Source organism: Mobula birostris, chromosome 5, assembly GCF_030028105.1.
Source record: "Mobula birostris isolate sMobBir1 chromosome 5, sMobBir1.hap1, whole genome shotgun sequence".
NCBI classification, from domain to species: Eukaryota; Metazoa; Chordata; class Chondrichthyes; order Myliobatiformes; family Myliobatidae; genus Mobula; species Mobula birostris.
The window spans coordinates 179,006,497-179,033,057 of record NC_092374.1 but is presented as its reverse complement, the minus strand read 5'-3'; the positions used below and the strand labels follow the sequence as shown (position 1 = coordinate 179,033,057).

Below are 26,561 nucleotides of genomic sequence, written 5' to 3'. Positions count from 1 at the left end.
TGGAATAGTAGTTCAGGGACAAAGTGTCCACAGAAAGGTGGAAGGTAAGGACAGCAAATCTGACAGGTTTGTTTTAAGAAGAGTAGCGGGGATAAACAAGGATAAATGCATTAAATCGGTAGTCAGGAAGCTATGGGGATAAATACTGGAGGACGGGTTTCATTTACACACCATAGTCAGGAATTAGTCAGATTGTCAGGGAAGGGGTGTTCAGAGTAGCTCCTCTTTGATCAATTTGTTTCAACAACTTGAAGGGGTTAGATGTATTGATCTGATTGATATATGTTGACTTGGACAAGTCCACACGTGGGAAAGAAATCGAAAGGTTAGAGCATGTAGAATCCAATGCAAATTGGTTCCAGAACTGATTTATTAAAGGAAGGGAAGGGTGATGTTGTGACATTCTAAAGTTCAAATGTTCAGTTTATTATCAAAGTACTTATGTAAAACACAACTCTGTAATTTGTCTCTTCTCCAGATAGCGGTAGAATACAGAAAGCCATTTAAGTAGTTGAAAGAAAGACATCAGTTACCCACCACCTCCGCCTCACCCCCCACCCCCCGCCCCGCATGAAATGATAAAGAAACAAAAACTCGCAACCCCCACAAAAAAGCCTACAAACCCTCCCTCAAACAAAAACTAACCCAACCCCTCCCGCTAGCTCGCCAATCCCCAGCAAGAAAGAATGAGCGAAAAAACATAGAACTGAAAGAGGACAACGTGAACTACAGTCCAATCAATATGTCTCAGAATTTCGATAACATCTCTGACAGCATCGGGACGCAGCGGCCTCTCCGATGGCAGCGACTCGAACCAGCGGGCTCTCCAGGAACCGCAAGCTCTCCTTTGCATTTGCTTCGATGTTCCAATCTACCTCGACGCTTTAACTGGCGACGAATGTAGTCGCTCATGGCCCCTCATCTCGTCCCTGAGCTTCTCCTCGTAGCAGAGTGCTAGCTCATGCAGTCGAACTACAGACTGTAAGTCATGGGCTCCAACAATTTCGAAAACAAAATTACGTTAAAAAGAAAAAGTGGCAGATGTAGAACAACTGAAATGCTTGGCTTTCTAGAAGTTGTTGCCCGAGGAATCGTTGTTGGCTGGTGCCATCTTGATCGGACGAAACATTCGGTTTCTGTTTAGAGGCTTGTGACCCGACTGCCCCAGCAGAGATAGCAGAGAAGCCAAAGGGGATTCTTGCCTTTATACTCCATGTCATAGATTCTCAGTAAAGAGTGGTTACAGTACAGTTTATACAACATCTATCAAGAAGCAGCTGGATTATTGTGTGTCGTTCTAGGTGACACACCGCAGGGAGGATGCGATTGTATGGGACGGATTGCAGAGCAGAGTCACAGGTATACTGGCTGGAATCTGTAGCATTTCAGTCCTGAGGAGAGACAGCATAGCCTTTGTTTCTGTTGGGCAAAACAATGCTCCAGCGGGCTCCTGATTGAGTAATACATTTTTTGAGGAGAGGCGCTGGGGTATGTATTAACAACCTTTTCTTAAAAGCCCCCTACAAGATTCGCTGGCTCACATTAAAGGTAAGGTCCCTCACACAGTAAAAGATTGCAGAGGAGTAGAAAATTTAGAGGGGTTTGAGGAAGAACCTTTCGACACAGATGGTGGCTGAAACCTGGAACAAACTGCCAGACGGGATCTTGGAGGCAGGGAATCTCGCACTTACGAAGAATTTAGATGAGCACTTCAAATACTTGAAATGCCAAAGTGCAGAAGACTACGTGCCAAATGCTGTACAATGACGTCAATAGAGGTAATAGTTTGCAAGCACAGACACAGACAGGGGCCAGTGTCTGTACTGGCAGACTTAATACAGAGTATCCCATTCGTTTCATTGAGCATCGTATCACGTGGGCAATCAAAGTCTTTCCATGACCATGATTGTTTTTGACAATTTTTTACACAAAAGTGGTGTGCCATTGCTTTCTTCTGGGCAGTGTTTTTATAAAACGGGTGACCCGAGACATTATCAATTCCCTTTAGAGATTGTCTGCCTGGCATCAGTGGTCACATAACAAGGGCTTCTGATAAAGAGTATACACAGTGGTTTTCCTGCATCCCTAGAGGCCTTTATTGCAAGTTTTTGAGGACAGCAGCTTTGATCTCCTTGGTTGGTTGTGGGGGCGCGATAGAGCAAGTACCTCAGGGCAAGCTCTGCCCTTCTCCATTCCAATATACAATATACAGGCTAGGCTGGTGCCACTGCAACACTACGAGGCAGTAACACTCACTCCCATCGTGAGCTAGGCTACGGACACTCTGCCTCCATCCTAAGTCAGCAAATGCTCAGGAATGCATCAAGCTATACCTCATCAAATCTTCTGATTTACAATTTTGAGACATTCGATGAGGGCTCACTAATGGAAGCTCACTGCCTGGTGAAATAAAATACAGAGATTGAGAATGTGTTCTGAAGGGTCTGAGCATAGGGAGAGGCCATTAAGTCCAGCCATTCTGTTCAAGAGCCATCCATCTGATCCCAAATTTTCTGTGCATTTCTTCATATTTTCACAGCTCTTTGTAAACACTACAGTGGAACCTGCTCTAAATTGAATCACATTCTAACGAGTGCAAGACTGAACACTTGACTCCCAGCTGCATTTTGATGTCTGATACTTTAACGATCCTTTTGCAAATGTTTCTCAAGTGTACGTCAGGTCCAATGACTATCCTTCCCTTGAGGCATGTCCTCTATAGAGATTGCCTACGGGAATGCTCTCTTCATTCCTCAGTTAACGGCGTCCAGCAGTCAAAGGTGTTTTCCCCCAATTGTCAGGATAGGTAGTGGGAAGGAGGGTGCTCATTCAACTCATGTCCCATTCCATTTGTCCGAGTGTGATGATGACATCAATGCAAAATTTGATTGTGAGGTGAGAAGTTCCACTGAGTAACCATCACTGTCAATTCCTGGTGTGATCGATACATCCTCTGTATTTGCCCTTAAGGCATGAGGGGTTGGGAACTTTTCTAATTGACCTTCTGAGGGAGTACATTTCCCTCCAGCTCCCCGGACAGATGTTGGAGGAAGAAGCTAGAGCAGATTCTAAAGAGCAAAGAGAGAGAACACAGATGTGTGGACTTCTGCAATGAGTGTAGAGTGGCTGAGAGACTGATTCATGACATTGAACATCCAGGTGGAAGGACTGAATCCTTCAGAAATACTTGAAGGCACGGATATTCTCCATTGCCAGAAGAATCTACTGCACACAAAACAAAGTTGTTGGGGATTCCTGTGAAGTCAGTAATGGATGCCCTCATACCTTGTGGGGTCAGCTTCTTCCTTCTAGATTGGATCATCGAAGTTTCTGTGAGGTTCAGGAGATAGATGTGTCTGAATGGAAATATTCACTCCAGTCAATGGTTTCGAGTGAACTCCTACCATTCCAGAAATTTACCACATTTATGACCATTTATCCCTGCTGAGTTCCATGGCTGTTGGCCAGTGTCCAGTTGTCCTGTACCATCGGTGGGAGCTGCAGGAACAGAGAGTTCCCTGGAGTGCAGCTCTGGGTAAAGTTCACACCACTGATCAACCTTAAATTTTGCTGATTCTGAGGAGGTGGAAATCATGTTATGAGTTGGTTAATGTCTCTTTGTTTCAGACTTTCAACATGTGCAGGTTTTCACATCGAGATTTAACCTGAGTTTCCATTAAAATCTGATTGATTCTGATCTACCATTTCCAAATTTTGAAGCATCTGTAAACCAAACCGCTATGTTCTGTTTCACATTTATATTTATGACTTTTAGACTATCTTAAAGGTCAATCAATTAATTGGTTATTGTAAATCTCTCTGTCAGATACCTATTGCCCCACCCACACTCCATGAATGTGATTGATGGGAGAATTACTGTAAGTACAGGAAGTACTGAGAACACTCTGTCACGCAGCATTTGTGAAGAAAGAAACTGTTAAAGACTGGGCTGGGCTTTTTACTTTAACCTACTTCTCTGCTGCATTTGTTCTCATGCTGAGATACTCAAAACAATGCCTCTGAAAGTTCTGATGAAGATCATAGATCTGAAACATAAACTATTTTACTCTTATTTATGCTGTCTGACCCACTGAGGGGTTCCAAACTCTTCTGTATTTATTTCATATTTTCAATATCTGCAGCTGTATTCACCTTCCATTACATGTGAATGAGTGGGTTGTTTGGCATTTGACCAAGAGAAGATGACAAGGATATCAGGGAAATGGGTTGCTTTGAAAGCCAACATTGGGTCAGTGGACTGAATGCCTTTCTATGTTCTTTGACATCACTTGGGAGAAGTTTTCCAGTCATCCTGTATGGATGGAGGAATTAGTCATCTGACAGGACAGAGAGAGTGGGAATTGAGGAAGGAAGTAAGGACATACATCTTGGGACACCCTGTGACAAAGGAAAGCATTGATGTTGGGCAGGTTTGCCTCTAAGGTATGGACACAAATAGGAAACAGCTCATGTCAGCTAGCCTCAGAAGAGCCTCTGGTGATGACTCTACCTGGATGACACACCAGGCTGGTTGAAGGAAGCCAGCACTGTGGATGGATGATGTGCCATTAAACACTGAGGGTAGATGGGGAACGGAATGGAGGCAATATATAATAAGCAGTTTTTTAAATCACCTAGATAAAGCTTTGTCTCCCCACATTAGAAATAGCTGAAATGTATGCCAGTTACTTATCACCAAGTAGCCAATCAGAAAATTTAGAACATTTGCTTTTGATCAATTGCCGAACATCTTTCTTTCCTGTCAATAGATCTTGTCCCATATCCTCTGATGACTGCTTGCCATTGCTGATGACCTGTTCCATTAACACTGCCTGCTCTTTGACCATTGTCAGTGACTGAATTCGCTCCATGTACCCAGGTTTCCCTTCATCTTTCTCAGACTGAATCAGGAGGTCAATGTAAGCTGGGGTGGAAAGAGGATTTGGTCTCAGAGCTACTTCTTCAAGTCTTCTAATACTCTGAGATAATTGCACAATCAACTCCAGCACTGCATTCTGAACCCCTTCAAACTCCTGCTTAAGCTCTTCCATGATCTTCTCCTGTGTTATCTTCTCACCACAGGCCTTCTCGTACTTTTTCTTTATGTCACCTAATGTCTTCTTCTTCTTTACTTTTTCATAGACATACTTGTACCTTTCCCTTGAGTGGTGACCCATGCCACATTTATTAGGACAGACTTTACAATTGCCCCATTTATCCATTGATACGCACCAATATTTTAAAATATATGCAGCGTAAGTACAGGGATCATGGCAATTAAATTCACATTTCTTACAAACGTTTACTGTCGAAGCATTACGTTCAAGATCCTTCCGTATTGTATATGTGACCTCAACTTCAAACTCAAAGTCTTTATTTTCATCCAGCTTGTTCTGATGCTGCTCCAGAACCTGTTGTGTTTTCTTAAGTTCCTCCAATTTGGTCAGTCCAACTTGAATCTGATTCTGCAAACCCTTCATTGTAGCTTCCAACTGGTTACGTTCCCTCAAAACTTCTTTGGTCAAAACTAAACTTTTTGGCTCCATTGTGTCGAGAGCTCTAAAGAATTTCTTCATACTGTTAGTTCCCATCTTCCAGAACATTGCATCAAAGTTATCATCATCCTCTTCTTCTTCCCCACTGTCATCAGAGCTCCTCTTTTTGGCAGCATTTCCAGATACTGGACGTTGGGCAAATATGACAGAATTGTTAAACTTGAAGTGAATTGGCATACCATTTTTATCTTTGGGACATGGTACCTCAGCTACCTTCAAAGCCTCCAGAACAGGAGGACGCTTTCCATCTGCGAATGTCACCAATATCTGAATGTTCTCTGCAATATCTTTGCCAAAAATAGAAAGAATTGAATCAAAGACATATTTCTGTGTTTGAGTCAGGCGAGCCAAAGAGGCTTGAGCAACAAAACACACAGCATCAATCTGATCAACCCCCTGTGGGGAGGTGAAAAACTCACGAATGTTGTCAGTAATCAGTTTATCTCGGCTTATCCCTCTGGTATCCCCGAATCCTGGCGTATCAATTATTGTCAACGAGTAATCGATTTTAAATCCCACCTGATGGTGTAGGTTGTATGCAGTGATGGAGGATGTCTGACTTTCAGCTTGGGACTTTCCTGTCTCTTCCTGTATTAACCTGTATCTGAAGTTATCACCCCATTCCACACCCAAGATGTAATTAATCATCCCATTAATAAGAGTTGTCTTTCCCGACCCTGTAGCTCCCATAACCATAATTGTCTTCATTCTTTCGCCTATGCTGGGTTTTCCAAAGAAGCAGTTCACAAGATGCTTCGACTCATTAAAGACCTCCTTCTGCAGGTTTAACATGTAAATGGAAGGGTTTCCTGTAGATAATAATTGGCCTTCTGTGTGAAGAGTCTGGGGTATTTCCTTTGTTGTTTCTCCTATTTTTATTAAAATCTCTTCACTTGGGACACTCGAACCTGCTTCTCCACAGTCAGCAGACACTCGGACCCTGTAATCTGTCCGAGGTTGCAGTCCCATTAAATTATAGCGACATTCACTCTCTGTCATCTTTACTTCCATCCACAGTGGAGCCTCTGTGTTCAACGCAAGAGCTGTTTCTTCTCTATACTCAATCCTGTACTGAACTATTTTAACACCAGCTCCAATACAACTTGGGCTATCCCAGGAGAGTTTTGCAAAAGATGAACAATCCTCGAAGACCAGTTTACCAGGTGAACTTGTAGGAAGTGTGATTTGCCTATAGCTATCACTGGCCTTGCTAACCCCTATCTTGGTCACTGCTCTGTATTGGAAATAATATTCCTGATGTGGTTGTAACCCAGATATTGTAAAAGACTCAGATTTATCATGTGTATCCACAATTGTCCATTCCTCCTGCTGGGTAGCTTTGTACTCTATCTTGTAACCCACAATCTCACTCGTACCATACCTAGGTGGGTGTATCTGCAGTGTCACGCTGTCATGTGTTGTTCCACTAGCCACAGCTCTTGGGGGCTGTGATGGGGGTTCAAAGCATCGGTTCTTTATACACGGACCCTCATACAAGTAAATCGATGTTCCTATGTGGCTATCATCCTTCACAGAAGCAACAAGGAATTTTATGTTCCCGTGTGATTTGTTGGCCGTGGCAAAATCAAGGAATAGCTGAGATTGTTCCTTCATCTTTCGTTTTACAACTTCTGAGTGAAACCACTGCTCGCCACGATGGGTTCGGTAGTCTCCATCAGCAGGAATTGGTGTTTGCATCTTCGGAATTGCGTTTGATTGGAGGTAATTGATTGCCTCTGACAGATAGGTATCCTCCTGATGCAGCGTTGTAAAGGCAAAGCAAACCACATAGTCCATTGCGCAATCCATCAATTCATCCTCCAAATCATGTACAATTTTCACAGAAGATATGTCATCGAATATCCTCAGATAATGCCCCAATACCTTCAGCTCTCTTTCCTTGTCATCCAGCCATGTGATCAGCAACTGGTGTCTGAGAGGTGACTCTTTCTTTTTTTTCAGTATATCCACCAGTAACTCTTCTTCACCCGCACCGCCCCGGATGATTGGAAGATCTTTCGCTAAAGTCTTCTGGAAAACTAGTTTGCATTCCTGACACAGCTCTCGGAATTTTACTATCCTGTCCCTGACCTCGGGAAACTTACTGGCAACTCTTTCTTTCTGCATGTCATTACATCTCATCACTGCCTCACTGAGCTGTTCTAGGACATGCTGGCAGCGAGTGAGCAATCCCACACTTATCTCTCTCACCAGTTGAACAGCAGTCGAGTCTAGTTTATTGAGAGGATAAAGCCAGACCGTCATGGGCACTGCATGCTCCCCGTCTGGTCCCAGTAAGCTTGGAAGTGTTGCATAGATGCTGATGGCATCTTGGAATGTGGTGGGATTGTTCTTCAGAGAGAAATCCCCATAAAAGGTGCAGCTAAATTTCTCAGCATTTGATTTTTGTTCTTCTGTCATTTTTAAGGAGGCCTCACCCTCAATCGCAATCTTAGGGAGACGTTTAATAGCTGACTCCATATTACCCTGGATATCCTGCAATTTTTCTGCTGTGGAAACCATTTGATCAAACACAAAGAAAGCCTGGGCCCCATAGAGCACTGCTGTAATGACATGGGTTGCTGACCCCTCGTCAAACACACTTGGATAGGTGATATTCTGCCTCCCTAAGTGACTCATCGTCAGTTGTTCAAACCTGGTGGTTGTTTTGTACTGAAGGGTAACTCGCGCTTGTTGCTTTGATCCCTTTGTGTCATTGAGGTATTTTGCAGATCCTTTCACTTCCACTAGCCCACACATGAGACTGACTTTCATAGATCCAGACACATTAAGTGCAGAGGCTTTCTCATCCATGGCATCAGATGCAATGATGTGAAACTCAGTGCTGGGCTGATCGCGAGTGCCAACGTTGCTTTGGAGTGTCTGTAAATCCCACAGTGTGATACCTACAAAAAAAAAACAGCATTAAAAATTGTTAAATTGATGTAAAGGGCTTCAGTCAATTGGCATTTACTCGATCAACACACCAGCATCTACAGAATTTATTCTAGATTTGAATATCTTGAATATTGTTTATTTGAATATCTTCCTATACTGGCCGTATTTTGAACTGTCTGTACAATGCTTTGCCCTCGCTGAACTAAATATTTCACTGGTTTATATCAGGTTAGTTCACTTGCCAGAACATTTTTCCTCACCCTGAGACAACTGACAGCACAACTGCTTGCCACCTGGTCTGAAACGGGTCCCCAGTCCCACACTGCAGAGGCAGGAATGCCATTTGTAACATCAGCTTGTGACTGAATGTCATATAGGTCTTGCTGCTTTAGACATGGTCTGTTTTGTGGATTTCAGCAAAGCATAATTATCAGTGAATGTCCCCCCTACTAGCCTTATGGCAGAAGAAATGTAATTTCAACAGCAATTGAAAATGATTGCTCTCATCAAGCAGTTCTGCTGGTGATGGGGTTTATCTGCAAAGAGCACACGGACCTTATGTGATATATATAGGCCTCATGAGAGACACATAGCACAAGACCATAGTTTGTGTCTAACTGCTGCATTAAACCATTCCCCATACCCTGTCAGATATTGTACCCTTTCTCACTTGCATCACTCCACACCTCCTTGATTAATGAGTGACTTGTCAGATGGAGATTTACCTGCAGCTGGCTGCTACTAGTCTACTTTTGTCAAGTGGTTCTGTATGATGTTGAAATCAGCCATACCACAATTCATAATCTTTATTCCCAGATTATCCTTATTCCCTTGCTTAACTAGAGAACCTGATGACTATCTTGAGATTGGTGACCTGAATCAACTGTGCTGCATTGATCTCTACTGATTAATATGATTTTATTCCAATACCTGGGATCAGAACATCTGACCGGCAGTCGTACAGCATTCCCAACTGGAAAGGACGGCCCAGAGTAGCAAGTTGTATAACCTCACTCATGTCTGCACCAAGAGCTGGAGACTCAGGCAATACCACTCACCTGAAACCTAAAATATAATTACATTTTAAAAAAGTTGAATTCAGTTGGCATACATCAGGCAATGTATTGCAGATGGCCTCTTTTAGATATAAAGTATCTGAGATCAGCTCAAGATGCAATACACTAAAATTGTAATAATCTAGTATTTGCCTGCTCATGAGACCTACTATCTGCAGATCTGTCTGTTCTTCGTCTAAAGTTCTCTCTAATTGTTCTTTACAGCTGGATGGACCAACCATTGCTCTGAGTTGAAACATTTTACATTGCTTGAAAGCTGTATGTCACTTTATAATAACATGATATAAAAGAAAGTGTCAGCGGTACACCAACAAAGACTATGTGCATGGAAGCATTTCAGTTACTACGTGGCTGCACAGCCATGCAACTTAATGGGAATAGTGAATTCAGGTTATTTCTATATTAGTGAGAGTGTGCAAATGGTGTGTGGTCAGAGCCAATGTCTAGAATGTTTTCCAACCATACAGCCTTATTCATGAAAAGATAAGCACAAGACATCTGAAAAAGCAGTGCAAATTTCTTTACATTCATACTGTTGTGCAGTCTGTATGCTCAGTTTTATAAACTTATATCATGAGCATAGTCTGCACACAGAGCACCATTGGGTGCCTCTAAACATGCAGCTTTTTCGGGATTTTATATTAGGCTTAGCTCTTTGGTGTCCTGAGGAAGAGGAACCCAGATTGTGCATCTTCAGTACTGAACCCATGGACAGGCTGGAAGCTCATCATTTAGCATATACCTCTACAGACTGGACAGTGTCATAGAGTTTTAGAGTTATAGATCAGAGGAACAGTTCCTTCAGCCCAACGGATTCATACCAACCAAGATGCGATATCCAAGTTGTTCCCATTTTCCAGTGTTTGGCCAATATTGTTCTAAACCATTCTAATCCATTTGCCTTCCAGCCATCTTTTAAAAGTTGTTATTGTGACTCTCTCAACCACTTGCTCTGGCAGCTCATTCCATCTACATATCACCCTTCATATAACAATAACGTTATCCATCAGGTTTCTGCTAAATTTTTTATCTCTCACCTTATACCTAGTACCTCTAATTCTTCATTTGCATGAGGATGCGAAAAGACTGAGTGCATTCGCACTATCTAATCCCCTGAAGATTTTATACACCTCTATAAGATTACCTCTCAGTCTTATACGGTTTATTTCATAAATCCTAGACTGTGCAACCCCCTCCCACTCAGTCTGCCAGGTCCTAACAGCATGCTCGTTAACCTTTTCTGGACTCTTTCTCATTTAATAACATACTTCCAAAACCAAACACAACACTACAAGTGCAACCTCACCAGCACAAACCACACTATAACCTTCCAATTTTATTCTCAATGCGTGAGTGGTGAAGGTCTGTGTGCCAAAAAGCCTTCATTATCACGCTCTCTTCCGGCAACTTCACATTCAAGAAACCATGTATCCTCTTTTCTGCAACACTTCCCAGGGCCCCGCTGTTTACTCCAAGACTCCTACCTGGATTTAACTTCCCAAAATGCAGCACCTCGCAGAAGTAAATTAAAGTCCATTAGCTATACCTCAGTGTGCCGACACAGACAATAAAGATTTTGCCCTGCAACTTTGATAGCCTTCCTCATTATCCACCTTACCACCTATTTCACACTCAGATGCAAACTTATTGCACAATATACACAATATACACATGCAAAATATAGAGTATACATGCCATGTGTTTAGCTATCCAAATCATTAACAAATAACAAACAGCCCAAAACCAATTCGTCAACAAGTACTGAAGGAAGACTTCAATCACGAATATAATTATTGGATATTATTATCATAACTGATGTTTTGTGGTTGTTTAAAAGTAATTGTTATCAGAATAGGTCAAATGTAGAAGCATTGCAAATGTATCAAATTATTATGCAGTACTATGACTGTAGTTTTGAAATACTCTGTAACATAGACACTTCAAGTTTTTCCACCTCCGAATTTTCGGATGTGACTCTACCAGGGTCCTTTATGGAAACCAGTTTTTTCAATATTACTTCTTATAAGATTTGTACTTTTTAACAAACTCATGTATTTTTACACTCACTTTATACCTTAGCAGTATAACAGCTAAAGTAACACTTTATCAGCTTTCTCATTTTTCATCGATGAAGTATTAGCACAATACCCATCTGATGTAATTGTTTTAATGATGTAACCTATTAACTAGTTTATCGTTATCTAAGGAATTTCATGTCTTATATATAAAAGTGATAGATTTTTCAGGCACAATCTTTATTCTATTGTCTTACACATTTTTGCATTGGTTCTCAGCTCTTTATTTAGTTTGCTTAGTATTTGTATGTTTGCTTATACTCTCAATTGAACAGAAGTCATAGAATTAAGACCCATTCTTAACTCCGCGAAGAACCATAAGGTCAGAAATTAAATGGAGTCCCAACTATCTCTTGGGCTTCTGACTTTTTCTTGCAATTGGTTTTATATCTTGCTGATGAAATTTAACATGGTGATAAGTTATTTTTAAACATAACTGAGATAACTACCTACCTGCTGAAGTGCAACGAATCAAAATTCAAAATAAATTTTATTATCGAAGTACATATACTGTATGTCACAAAATACAAACCTGAAATTCATTTTCTTTTGGGCTTATTCAATAAATCTATAGAACTCTAACTTATCCCCACATGCCCTAAGTTCTACACTTGCCCAAACACCTCCTCCCTCACTTTCCTTCAGGATCCCAAACAGTCCTTCCAGATGAGGCACCACTTCACTTACAAGTCTGCTGGGGTCATCTGTTGTGTCCTGTTCTCCCATCGCACCCTCCGTAAATTGGTGGGGGGGGGGGCGTCACTTCATCGAGCACCTCAGCACCATCTGCCACAAGTGGTGGTCATTCTAATATGCCGATCCATGGCCTCCTCTTGTGCCAAGATGGGGCCACCCTTATATTCTGTCTCAAGACCTCATATTCTGTCTCAACACCTATTCTCATATTCTCAACACCTCATATTCTGTCTCAACACCTATTGTCATATTCTCAACACCTCATATTCTGTCTGGGTATCAATTTCCCCTTCCTGTGAACAAAATTTCCCCCTGCTCCCAGCTCCTTTATTCTCCACTCTGACCTTTCACTTCTCACCTGCCTATCACTTGTCCTTGGTCACCTATTCCTTTTCTCCTATTGACCACTCTCCTCTCCTATCAGATTCTTTCTTCTCCAGCCCTTGACCATTCCCTCCCAACTGGCTTCACCTTTCACTTTCCAGCTACCCTATTACCTCTCCCCTCACTTTTTAATTCAGGCATCTCCCCCTTCCTTCTCAATCCTGAAGAAGGGCCTCAGCCCAAAACGCTGACTGTTTCTCCAGTATTTTGCGTTGTTTTGGATTTCCAGCAATTCCAGCAGGATTTCCTCATGTTTGGAATAACAACAAAAGCAGAGTCAATTAAAGATTGCCCAACTAGGGCATTCAGTCAAAATGCAGAAGGCAACAAACTGTGCAAATACAAAAGGAAGAAATAATTATAAAAATAAATAAGCAATAAATATTGAGAACATGAGATGAAGAGTCTTTGAATGTGAGTGCATTGATTGTGGTAACATTTCAATGATGTGGCAGATGGGGAAAGAGGTAAAAATGGGATAGCCAGTATTGCGGGGTCATCAGGGCTGAGCAACTATAACTTGGTGATGCATTACCAAACGGTGATGTAACTAGTTCGAATGCTATCCGCTGTACACCTATAGAAATTTACAAGAATCTTTGGTGAAATGCCAAATATCCTCAAATTCCTAACGAACTAAAGTCCATGTCATGCCTTCTTTGTATGGGAGAAGATGGTGGCATTACGGCAGCGTGCGCGGCCACTTCGGTGATGATATCTGTTATCTGTCAAGTAGGGGACTGTGCACAATCCTGATTTGATGGAGACAGATGTGAGAACATCTGGAAAACTTCTGAAATGCCCGCTTCGTTGCCGCTGCTACTGTGTGGTAACCAGAATCTCCAGAGCTGAAGGCTCCAAAATCCTCGGTTTTGCGTGTTTCAGCAGCCGGGGAGAGGTCGAAGGTGCCTGGCAGAGGATGGCGCTCAGGAGGCGGTATCGGAGAGGCTGCTTGGAAGCTCGGAGTTTTCGGACGGATGGACTCAGGGTCGGCTGGGGTCGGCTGCTTCCAAGGTATCGGCAAGTTGACGGTGCCTGGAGGTTTATGGCAGGGAGTTTCTCCCTTTTGCCGCTGCTATTGGGGACTCGGGAGTCGATCGACTCGGGACTTTGAGACTTCTTTTTTTACTGTGCCCATGGTCTGTTCTTTATCAAATAATGGTATTGCTTTGCACTGCTGTAACTATATGATATAATTATGTGGTTCTGTCAGTGTTAGTCTTTGGTCTGTCCTGTTTTCTGTGATATCACTCTGGAGAAACATTGTATCATTTCCTAATGCATGTATGAATTTCTAAATGACTATAAAAGAGGACTGAGTGTTCTGATAAACTAATTCAAATAATATGCTAGGATAGTTCTACAGAGATTTTGACCCCTAGGAACTCAAATCTGCTCACCCTTTCTGCTGTTGATCCCTCAATGGGGATTGGTATCTGTTCCGTCAACTTCCACTTCCTGAAGTCCTCCCAACCCTCTGAAATTCTGCCAACAACACCTATGACATCAGCAAATAGATGGTGTTTCAGTTGTGCCCTGCCACACTGTGGTGGGTGTAGGGAGAGTAGAGCAGTGGAATAAGAATGCATCCTTGTGGTGCACCAGTGTTGACTGTCAGCGAGAAGGAGATGGAATTTCCAATCTACACTGACTGTGGTCTCCTGGAAAGAAGGTCAAGGATCATGTTACAGATAGAAGTACAAAAGTCAAGGTTTTGGAACCGGTGATTAGAACTGAGGCAAATACGAGGAAATCTGCAAATGCTGGAATTTCAAGCAACGCACATAAAAAATGCTAGTGAACACAGCAGGCCAGGTGGTATCTGTAGGAAGAACTACAGTCGATGTTTCGGGCTGAGACCCTTCGTCCTGAGTTAGTCCTGATGAAGTGTCTCAGCCCAAAACGTCAACTGTACCTCTTCCTATAGATGCTGACTGGCCTGCTGCGTTCACCAGCAATTTTTATGTGTGTTATTAGAACTGAGGGTATGATTATGTTGGATGTGGAGCTACAATCAATAAACTGCAGCCTGACATAGATATTGTTATTGTACTCCGAGTGGAGGGCCAGTGAGATATCATCCACTGTAGACCTATTGTGACAATAGGCAAATTGCAGCAGGTCCAGGTCTTTGCTTAGGCAGGAGTTTATTTTGGCCATAACCAATCTCTCAAAGCACTTCCTCACAGTAGATGTGTGTGTAAATAGGCAACAGTCTTTGAGGTAGCTCGCTCTGCATTTCTTGGACACTGGTATGATTGTCGCCCTTTTAAAGCAGGTGGGAACCTCAGTCTGCAGCAGTGAGAGATTGAAAATGTCCTTCAACACTCACCCCAGTTATTCAGCACAGGTTTTCAGAGACCTACTAGGTACACCATCATGGTCTGATACCTTGTGAGGCTTCACCCTCTTGAAGAATGTTCTACTGTCCAGATGGATGCTCAATTCCTCATTTGCAGTCAGTTGAGACTCTCTGCCTGCTCGCCCAGCCTGGATACCCTGCCTGTATTGCTGAAGTTTTACCGCCGGAGCAAGACCGTGTCTTGTTAGATCAAGATAAGGAACTGTCTTTCGTTGTGTGGAATTGTCTTTCTGTGTCCACGCCTTCGCTAGGTAGGTCCGGCTGTTTCCTGCCACCTAGTGTTGGGAACTGTCTCTGTGTCCGCGCCTTGGCTAGGTGGGTCTGGCCGTTTGCCAGTACCTTGTGGTGGTATCCGTCTCTTCATGTTCAGCGTTCTGCGTATGAGTCCCGGCCCTACGTCCTGTTCCCAAGGAGGGGTCCCGGTTCTGTGTTCCGTGCTCCCGTCTCTTCTAGTCCAAGGCACTGAGCTCCTGAAGGCCCTCATCCAGTCCATGCCTAGACTAGTCCTATCCATGTGCCTTTACCTGTCCTTGTGTCTCGCCCTACCCAGGAGTTCCTCACCCAAGCCATGTCCAGTACTGAAGCCTCGTCTTCTCCTCGCCTAGTTCTGGAGTCCAAGCCCAAGTCAAGTCCCACGTTCTGGGTCCTTGCCCAGTCTCTGGCTCGGAGTCCATACCCAAGCCTCGAAGTACCCTATACTCAAGCCCCCAAGCCTGTCCCCAGGCCTCAAGCCTCAAGCCCCCAGCCTCCAGTCCTGCAGTCATGTCATGTCCTTGCCTGGTTCTGGGGCCCAAGCCCAAGGCAAAACCCAGGTTCTGGGTCCTTGTCCAGTCTCTGGCTCGGGGTTCAAGCCCAGCCTCCTAGTTCATAGTTCCTCGTCCGGGTTCCCTGCGTCTAGTCCATGTCCTAGCCCAGATCCTGCATCCTTGTCCTGTTCCTAGTTCTTCAGTGTCTGTGTCTTGCATTTGGGTCTGCCATCAACGCCCCCCCCCATTGTGACACCACTCTATCCAGACCTTTAAATATTCAATAAGATTCAATGAGATACTCCCTCATTCTTCTAAACCCCAACGAATACAAACCTAGTAGCTTCAAGCACTCCTCATGCATTAACCCTTTTATACCTGGGATACTTCTTGTGAAACTTCCCTGGATCCTCTCCAATGCCAACACATCCCTTCTTTGGTAAAGGCTCCAAAACTGTTCACAATGCTTCAAGTGCGGTCTGACTTATTGCTTAAGAAGCCTCAGAATTACATTACTGCTTTTATATTCTAGTCCTCTCAAAATGAATGCATACATTGTATTTACCTTCCTTGCCAATGAATCAAGTTGCAAGTTAGCCTTTAGAGAAACCTGCATACAGACTCCCAGGTCCCTCTGCACCACTGATTTCTGAATTTGTTCCATTTAGAAAATATTCTACAACATTATTCCTTCTAAGTATGACTGTATACTTTGCTACACTATGATCCATTTGCCAATTATTTGCTCATCCTCTTTATCTGCCCAAGCCCTTCTGCAAACTCCCTGCTTCCTCAATCTATCTTTGCCATTCCCTTCTATCTTTGCATCATCTGCAAATTTGGCTACAAAGCTATCAATTCCGTCTTACAAACCATTCGCATACAGTTTGAGGGAAGTGGTCCTACCACTGACAACACCAGAACTCCACTAACCAGTAAAGTTCCTTCTTTATCCCTTCCTATGCAACCAGGGCATGGAAAAGCTAATCTTGGTCACCTGAATATGTCCAGTGACCATAATTGGTTTCTCTATGCCCTGAACTCAAAGTTCAAAGCAAATTTATTATCAAAGTTTTTATGTCACCATTTACAACACTGAGATTCATTTTCTAGTGGGCAAGCACAATAAATCCACAGGGACATATAGCACAGAAACAGATCCTTTGGCCCACCACGTCTGTGAAGACTACCAACAATGCATTTACATTAATCCTACAATAATCCCGTTGGTTCCTTTTTCCCAACTTCTCACCACCTCCCATATACTCCCCACCACGCGTGGGTTCATGGATAGTACAGTGGCTAATGAATTGACTCTCTGGTATGTTTCTGGGATGTGAGAAGTGCAAGAAACCTGCTGACTTTAAAGGCGCTAACAGAGAGACTGCTGGAGGGACTTAGCAAGCCAGACAGCGTCTATGAAGGGAACTAGTTGATATTTTGGGACTCATCATCAGGACTGAAATGGTAAGGGGCGGAAGCTAAAATAAGAAGGTGAGATGGGGAGGAGTGCCAGTTGGCAGATAATAAATGAGACAAGGTAAGGAGTAGATTGTTGGGTGGAGGAGGGACGATGAGGAGAGATGCTGGGAGAAGGTAGGGAGAAGGTAAGAAGAAGGAGTAAAGGGCTAAAAAAGATGAAATAATCTGATAGGAGTGGACAGTGGAACATGGAATAAGTAGATGGAGATCAGGAACCTGAGGGAGGTGATGGGCTGGTCAAGAGAGCAGGAGAGGAGAAAGGAAGCAGAGAGAGGCCAACTAAAATGGGGGGGGGGGAACCAAACAAAGGCAGGGGTGCTGAGTAAAACAGCGGGAGTAGTTAGTGGACATTAGAAAAATTGATGTTCATGCTATCTGATGGAAGATTACCCTGGCAGAGAATGGGATGTTTCTCCTCCATCCTGAGTTTGGGCTCATCTTGGCAGGAGAGCTGGCAATAAACAGGCACATCCGTGTGGGAATCTGAAGCTGTATTTAAATGGTAGCCACCGAGAGTTCCTGTCTTTGATCGTGGTCAGCATGAATGAGTTCAGCGAGGCAGTCCTTCAATTTTCATTGGGTAAGGTGTTGTTTCCCCAACCTAACTGCGGCCTCATCATGACAATGGAGAAGGCCATGCATAGACATAACAGAATGGGAATGGGAAGTGGAATTAAAATGGGCGGACACTGGGAGATTCCATTCCTGTATATCAGTGAGACCTGACACAGATTAGGAGACCACTTCACCGAGCATGTGCTGTCTGTCCACCAGAAAAGAATGGGCTCTCCCAATGCCCACCTATTTTAATTCCACTTCCCATTCCCATATTTCTGTCCTTGGCCTCCTCCACTATCATGATGAGGCCACGCTTAGGTTGGAGGAACAACACCTTATATTCTGTTTGGGTAGCCTCCAACCCAATGGCATGAATATCAACTTCTTGAACTTCCAGTAATGGCCCCCAACCCCTCTCCTTCACCATTTTCCATCCCTTTTTCCTTGTCTCACCTTATCTCCATGCCCGCCCATCGACTCCCTCTGGTGTTCCTCGTCCCGTTTCTTTCTTGCATGACCTTCTGTCTCTTCCACCATCCGAACTCTTAACTTCCTCCCTCCCCATTCAGATTTCACCCATCACATGGTGTTTCTCTCGCACCTCTCTCCACCTTTTAAATCTACTCCTCAGCAAATATGATAGTACAGTTTAAGTTGTAGTTACAGAGGAGTAGATTTAAATGTTGATGCAAACCACAGACAGATACAGACTTTGTGCAGGCAGAGAGAATAAAATTTCCAATATGGACTATGCAGACGCAGAGAGTCAATTTCCGGAGGTGCAAGCTCACGAAGGTTTTAACGCGGTTACTGAACAAGCAACGGCTGGTCTGTTCAACTCACCCACAAAGGGAAACATCAGTTGAAGGACGCACTTGGTGTCGCATAAAAACACTAAATGCCTCACACAGCATTGCACACTAATTCACACAATCCCGAATTCTCTCACAAATGCTAGTCGAACTCTTTCCTCTCTCTCTCTCTCTCTATCTATCTATCTCTATATCTATATCTATCTATCTACCTGTATCTCTCTCTTCTCTCTCTATAAATCTGTCTATCTATCTCTCTCTCTCTCTCACACACACACACACACACAAACAAACAGGGTCTGCACTCTCACTCTAAGATAGCTTCAGGAACTATCGTGTCATACAGCCATTTCCTGTATTGCAAATTCTCCTCTGTTCTATGAAGCCAGAACATAATACTCAGAATTCCTATACGACATGAAGTGACAACACTCCGATAATTTATTCCATATTCTGTTGTTTGCTCCTATCAGATTCCTTCCCTCTCTTAGCCTGTCCGTCTATCGCCTCTCAGCTTCTCACATCACACCCCGCCCCAAGTCACCGACCTATAACCCTTCCACAGCACCACCCCATCCCCTTTTCCTTATTCTAACTTATTTCTTCATTTCAAGTCCTCATTACGGATATCCGCCCCAATCGTCGCCGTCTATTTACTCTTCCCCCGCCCCCAACCACAATACAGAGGTTTCCTGGTCTCCTCAGTTCCTCTTGCAATCTTCGTGCGTTGCTCTAACACGCTAGCGTCTGCAAAAGAAACGAATTTTTTCTGCTTGAAGGACAAGCAGAAAACGGAGAGGTTAATTAACCCAATGTTATCTGTTCTTTGCAAAAAAGTAGCGACGTTCTGCTTTGAGTTACTGTTCAGACAACAACAAATATAACAGTCCATTATATTTCCCGATCCCAGTCTCCACCAATTTCCCTTTTCAATTGACAGCCATCACAATGATTTTTCAATTGTATTTCACATTTCCTTTACTTATTGCAATAGGTTGTAGTTCTGAAATTGTTAAGAGGAAAAGTTATTACATTAAAATGAGTTGCCATGCTAAATCGGACGTGGGAATGTACACTGCTCGCTACTATAGAACGAAGAGGAGCAGATTTCTATAGAATTTAAAGTCGGTTAGCGAACAAGCAAAGGGCTGGTTTGTTCATCTCACCCACAGATGGGAAGCATCAGTTGAATGACATGCTAGGAGTCTCACAAAAACACTGACTGCGGCGCTCAGCATTCCAGAGTAATATATGCAATTCCCTTTGTTTTCTTTTTTCCTCTCTCTCTCACTCACACACACACACACAAACTGGATTCGCATTCCTACTCAACAGATACCGTTTGGACATGAACATGTCTCATTCACTGATAGATGAAGCATCGGCCTGCAGCTGAAGACGGACGACAATGGTACGACTCGTTTGCCTGCCAGTTCTTTCGTACACTGTCGGCACGTGAGTCCGATTCTAAAGCTGACTTGGCTCACTAAAGGCCCAGTGTTTTTAACTTTGATAAGTTCAGGTGCTTTCAGCGAATCTTCACGTTATGACCAATGTAAAGTGGAGATACTTGCAGCGCAGATACGTCCTCTTTCAGTACAAGAATTGTTCCTTCTTCACTCACTCGAAAGGATTTCTGCAATTGAGCTTCTTATTTCTTTCATTTCCGTTTTTCTCTAGACAGGAACTTTACAGGGCATGCTGACATAGACCAGAGTATCATCGAACAACAGCAGCTGTGCATCTCACGTACACAGAAACAGCAACAAATCTGCTGTACTCAGTCTTCGACCAATAGGCATCAGTCAAAACTCAAGTTGGTGGAACCAGATAGAATAGTACAGTTTAAGAGGCAGTTACAGAAAATCTTGAAAATGCAAAACACAGACAGATACAGACACAGAAAATTCAATTTCGAATATTGACTGCGCAGGCGCAGAGAGACAAAGACCCATTTCCTGAGGTGCAAAGTCTCCTCTGTTTTATGAGCCAGCAAATACAACACAGAGTTCCTAACTGACATCAAATGACAACATTGCGAGTTTATTCCACGATTCGTTGTCCTTTCACATCAGGCACCACCCTTCTCTTTAACACTCCTTCTATCGTGTCTCAGCTCTTCACAACACCCCATTCGCCCACCCCCTACCTTCTCCCTCAGCTGATCTCAGCTATCAATGCCGCTCCATTTTCTTATGCTAACGTCTTGTTTCTTCCTTTCAAGTCCTCATTAAGGGTTTCGGTCAGAATTGCGGCTGTCTGTTTATGTTCCCCACCCCCCCCCCACACACTCCGCCCTACTGTCCTTCCACCAGAGACGTTGCCTGGCCGGCTCAGTTCCTCTGGCATTTCTGTGCGTTGCTCTAGTTTACCGGCGGCTGCAGAATCCCTTATGCCTCTGCCTGAAGGAACAGCAGAAAACAATCTGGCATACATTAACTCAAAGTTGTCTGTCCTTTGCGACAAGTAGAGACGTTTTGCTATGAGATTGATTTTCAGGTAACAATAAAAATAAAACAGTCAATTAATATTCCGCGATTCCAGCCCCCTCAATTTCAGTTTTCCATTAACAGCCATTGACAGCATTTTCAGTTGGATTTTACATTTCCGTTACTTAATATCCATGTTTTTCATTGCAGAATATTGCAGATTGAAATTGTTAAGCGGGAAAGTTATTTCTTTAAGAAACATTGTCATGAAAAATATAAGTGGGAATGTACACCGATCAATACCATAGAAAGACAGGGAGAAGATTTCTATAGAGAGTTTAATGTTGGTTACTAAACAAGCAACGAGATGTTTTGTTCCCGTCACCCACAAGCAGAATCATATGTTGAAAGATGTTCTTGGTATCTCACAGAAACACTGATTGTTTCACTCAGCATCCCCAGTTACTGCGCAGTATACCCATCTCCCTCTCTCTCTCACTCACTCACACACACACACACACACACACACACAAACTGGATCCACGTGTCCGCACTGCAACTCAACAGATTCCGTTTGGAAATGAACATGTCTCACTCACTGGTAGACGAAGCAATCGCCTGCGGCTGAAGACGGTCGACAATGGTACGACTCGTTTGCTGCCAGTTCTTTTGTACACTGTCAGGACGTGAGTCCGATTCTGAAGCTGAGTTGGCTCACTAAAAGTCCAGTGTTGTTAACTTTGATGTGCTCAGGTGCTTTAGGCGAATCTTCGCGTTATGACCAATGTAAAGTGGTGAAGCTTGCTGCGACGACACGTCCTCATTCGGTACAAGAACTGTCTTTCGCAACTTCTTCGCTCACTAAGGCGGAGTTCTGCAGCTGAGCTTTCCATTCCATTCATTTCCGCTTTTACCTAGACAGAGAACCTTTACAGGACTCGCTGACATAGACCAGAGCATGATCGAACCACAGAAGCTGTGCATCTCACGTACACAGAAACAGCAACAAACCTGCTGTACTCAGTTTTCGCACCGATAGGCGTCAGCCGAGACTCAAGTTGCTGGAAGCAGACAGGATAGTACAGATTAAGAGACATTTACAAACGAGTTTGAAAATGCAAAACACAGACAGATAGAGACAATGTGCAGGCAAAGAAAATTCAATTTCCAGCATTGACTGCACAGGCACAGAGAGTCAAAGAAAAGACCCATTTCCCTCGGTGCAAAGTCTCCTCTGTTCTATGAAGCCAACAGATACTACAAAGAGTTCTAACTGACATCAAATGACAACATTGCGATACTTTATCCTACGATTCATTGTCCTTTCACATCAGACACCTCCCTTCTCTTTAACAGTCCTTCTATCATGTCTCAGCTCTTCGCATCACCCAATTTGCCCACTCCCTACCTTCTCCCTCAACTGATCTCAGCTATCAATGCCCCACCATTTTCTTACGCTAACGTCTTGTTTCTTCCTTTCAAGTCCTCATTAAGGGTCTCAGTCAGAATTGCGGCTGACTGTTTATGTTCCCCCACACACTCCCTCCACCAGAGAGCTTGCCTGGCCAGCTCAGTTCCTCTGGCATTATCTGTAAGCTACTCTCGTTTACTGGCGTCTACAGAGTCTCTTACGCCTCCGCCTGAAAGAATAGCAGAAAACAGATAGGCATAAATCAACGCAAAGTTATCTGTTCTTTGCAACAAGCAGCGACGTATGACATTGCTGTTCAGGTAACAATAAGCATAAAACAGTCAATTAATATTCCCCCATCCAGCCCCTACAATTCTCACTCACTGCTAGATGAAGCATCCACGCGCAGCTGAAGAGGGTCGACAATGGTACGACTCGTTTGCCTGCTAGTTCTTTTGTACACCGTCAGCACCTGAGTCAGAAGAGACATCCTCAATCAGGACAAGAATTGCTTTGCGCAACTTCTTCGCACACTCGGACCGAGTTCTGCTGAGAAACTTTCTATTCCGTTCATTTCCGGTTTTCTCTTGACAGAGAAACTTTACAGGACACAGACACGCTGACATAGACCAGAGCTTCATCGAACCACAGAAGCTGTGCATCTCACGTACACAGAAACAGCAACAAACCTGCTGTACTCAGTCTTCGACCAGTAGGCATCAGTCGAGATCCAAGTTGGTGGAAGCAGATAGAATTGTACGGTTTAAGAGGCAACTTCAGAGGAGCTTGAAAATGCAAAGCTCAGACAGATACAGACAATGCGCGGCCAGAGAGAATTAGATTTCCAATATGGACTGCGCAGGCGCGGCGACTCAAAGAGCCATTTCCTGAGCCATCTCCTCTGTTCTTTGAAGCCAGCAAATACTTTTCAGAGTTCTTAGCTGACATCAAATGACAACATTGCGATAGTTTATTCCACGGTCAATTGTCCTTTCCCATCATCACCTCCCTTCTCCTTACCTCTCTTTCCCCCACCCACCTACCTTCCACTAAGCTGCTCTCACCTATCATCCACTCCCACGCCCCACCGTTCTCTAATTCTAACTTCTTTTCTGCTTCCTTTCAAGTCCTCAGTAAGGTCTCAATCTGAATCGTGATCCTTGGTTTATTCTCCCTGCCCCTCCTCCTCCGCCCCACCTTCCCCCCAACATTTTAATTCCACATCCCATTCCCATTCTGATATGTCTATCCACGGCCTTCTCTACTGTAAAGATGAAGCCACACTCAGGTTTGAGGAACAACACCTTGTATTCCGTCTGGATAGCCTCCAACCTGATGGCATAAACATAGACTTCTCTAACTTCCGCTAATGTCCCACCTCCCCCTCGTACCCCATCCGTTATTTATTTATATACACACATTCTTTCTCTCTCTCTCCTTCTTCTCCCTCTGTCCCTCTGACTATACCCCATGCCCAACCTCTGGGTTTCCGCACTCCTCATCCCCCTTTTCCTTCTCCCTGGGCCTCCTGTCTCATGATCCTCTCATATCCCTTTTGCCAATCACCTCTCCAGCTCTTGGCTTCATCCCTCCCCCTCCTGTCTTCTCCTATCATTTCGGATATCCCCCTCCCCCTCCAACTTTCAAATCTCTTACTGGCTCTTCCTTCAGTTCGTCCTGACGAAGGGTCTCGGCCCGAATCGTCGACTGTACCTTTTCCTAGAGATGCTGCCTGGCCTGCTGCGTTCACTAGCAACTTTGATGTGTGCTGCTTGAATTTCCAGCATCTCCAGATTTCCTCGTGTTTAAGTTAAAGGACCCACTTGGTTTCTCTAAAAACACTGACTGCCTCACTCAGCATATTACACTATACTTTATTACGAGTTTGGGGAGATTTGGCATGTCAACAAATACACTCAAAAACTTCTATAGTTGTGCCTTGGAGAGCATTCTGACAGGTTGAATCACTGCCTGGTATGGAGGGGCTACTGCACAGGACCAAAAGAAGCTGCAGAAGGTTGTAAATCTAGTCAGTTCCACCTTGGGTACCAGCCTACAAAGTACCCAGGACATCTTGAGAGAGCGGTGTCTCAGAAAGGCAGCGTCCATTATTTAAGACATCCAGCACCCAGGACATGCCCTTTTCCCACTGTTACCATCAGGTAGGCGGTACAGAAGCCTGAAGGCACACACTAGGTGATTCAGCAACAGCTTCTTCCCCTCTGCCATCCACTTCCTCAATGGGTATTGAATCTTTGGACATTGCCTCACTTATTTTTAATATTCAGTATTTCTGTTTTTGCACATTCCATTCCATTTACGTATACTGCCATTGATTAATTTGTTTATTTATTATTACTATTTTATTTAATATTGGTTTATTTTCTCTACTAGATTATGTATTGCATTCATCTGCTGCTACTAAGTTAACCAATTTCACGTCACTTCATTCTGATTCCAATGCAACCCACCCCCAATTCTCTCACAAGTGTTAGAGGAACTCAGCAGGCCAGGCAGCATCTATGTAAAAGAGTTCGGGACCAGACCCTTCAGCTTGAGTGGGAAAAGCGCCATCTTTAGTCTTGCTGCAGGGTCTTGGGTCAGAACATCAACTGTACTCTATTCCATAGACGCCAGGCCTGCTGAGTTCCCACAGTAGTTTGTATTTGTTGGTTGGAGTTCCAGCATCCGCAGATATTCTCATGTTTGTCTCTCGCTCTATCTGTCTCTCTCTCTCTCTCTCTCTTTCTATCTATCTTTCTATCTCTATCCCTATCTATCTCTCTCTCCCCTCCTCCCTCCCTCCCTCTCTCTCTCTCTCTCTCTCTCTCTCTCTCCCCTCTCTCTCTCTCTCTCTCTCTCTCTCTCTCACACACACACACACACACACACACACACACACACACACACACACACACACACACACACGCATAGTCAGCATTGCGGTTGTCTGTTTATGTTCCCTCCAGACACTCCGCCCTACTCTCCCTCCACCAGAGAGGTTGCCTGGCCGGTTCAGTTCCTCTGGGATTCTCTGTGCGTTTCTCTAGTTTACCGGTGGCTGCAGAGTCTCTTATGCCTCTGTCTGAAAGAACAGCAGAAAACAGACTGGCATACATTAACTCAAAGTTACCTGTTCTTTGCGACAAGTTGCTATGTTCTGGTATGAGATTGCTGTTCAGGTAACAACAAAAATAAAACAGTTAATTAATATTCCGCGATTCCAGCTACCTGAATTTCAGTTTTCCATTAACAGCCATTGACAGCATTTTCAGTTGGATTTTACGTTTCCGTTACTTAATATCCATGCTTTTCATTGCAGAATATTGCAGATTGAAATTGATAAGCGGGAAAGTTATTTCTTTAAGAAACATCGTCATGAAAAATATAAGTGGGAATGTACACCGATCAATACTATAGAAAGACGGGGAGAAGATTTCTATAGAGAGTTTAATGTTGGTTACTAAACAAGAGACGAGATGTTTTGTTCACGTCACCCACAAGCAGAATCATATGTTGAAAGATGTTCTTGGTATCTCACAGAAACACTGACTGTTTCACTCAGCATCCCCCGTTAATTCGCAATATACCCATCTCACTCTCTCTCTCTCTCTCTTTCTCTCTCTCTCTCTCTCTCACTCTCCCTCCCTCCCTCCCTCCCTCTATACACACACACACACACACACACACACACACACACACACACACACACACAAACTGGATCCACGTGTCCGCACTGCAACTCAGCAGATGCCGTTTGGACATGAACATGTCTCACTCACTGGTAGACGAAGCAATCGCCTGCAGCTGAAGACGGTCGACAATGGTACGACTCGTTTGCTGTCAGTTCTTTTGTACACTGTCAGCACGTGAGTCCGACTCTGAAGCTGAGTTGTCTCACTAAAAGTCCAGTGTTGTTAACTTTGATGTGCTCAGGTGCTTTAGGCGAATCTTCGCGTTATGACCAATGTAAAGTGGTGAAGCTTGCTGCGACGACACGTCCTCATTCGGTACAAGAACTGTCTTTCGCAATTTCTTCGCTCACTGAGGCGGAGTTCTGCAGCTGAGCTTTCCATT

General features: G+C 43.8%; 1 protein-coding gene across 2 annotated transcripts; it reads right to left on the bottom strand.

Annotated features, from left to right (window-relative positions):
* Window positions 1-619: 619 nt before the first annotated feature.
* Window positions 620-26,304, bottom strand: LOC140198080 (uncharacterized). Of its 2 annotated transcripts, none has more exons than XM_072258957.1 (3): window positions 26,267-26,304; window positions 9,384-9,518; window positions 620-8,461 (listed from the first exon to the last, which is right to left on the bottom strand). In XM_072258957.1, the coding sequence occupies exons 2-3, from the start codon at window positions 9,469-9,471 to the stop codon at window positions 4,686-4,688; spliced, it is 3,864 nt and encodes a 1,287-aa protein (XP_072115058.1). In that variant the 5' UTR covers window positions 9,472-9,518; window positions 26,267-26,304; the 3' UTR covers window positions 620-4,685. The 2 variants fall into 2 exon arrangements, with proteins under 2 accessions (XP_072115058.1, XP_072115057.1); XM_072258956.1 differs by lacking the exon at window positions 26,267-26,304 and adding an exon at window positions 21,673-21,842.
* Window positions 26,305-26,561: the final 257 nt, after the last annotated feature.

Coding starts and splice junctions, on each gene's coding strand:
- LOC140198080 (XM_072258957.1), bottom strand. CDS start 9,471: ATGAGTGAGGTTATACAACTTGCTACTCTGGGCCGTCCTTTCCAGTTG. Junction 8,462..9,383: donor GTCAGATGTTCTGATCCCAG/GTATTGGAATAA, acceptor TTTTTTTTGTAG/GTATCACACTGTGGGATTTA.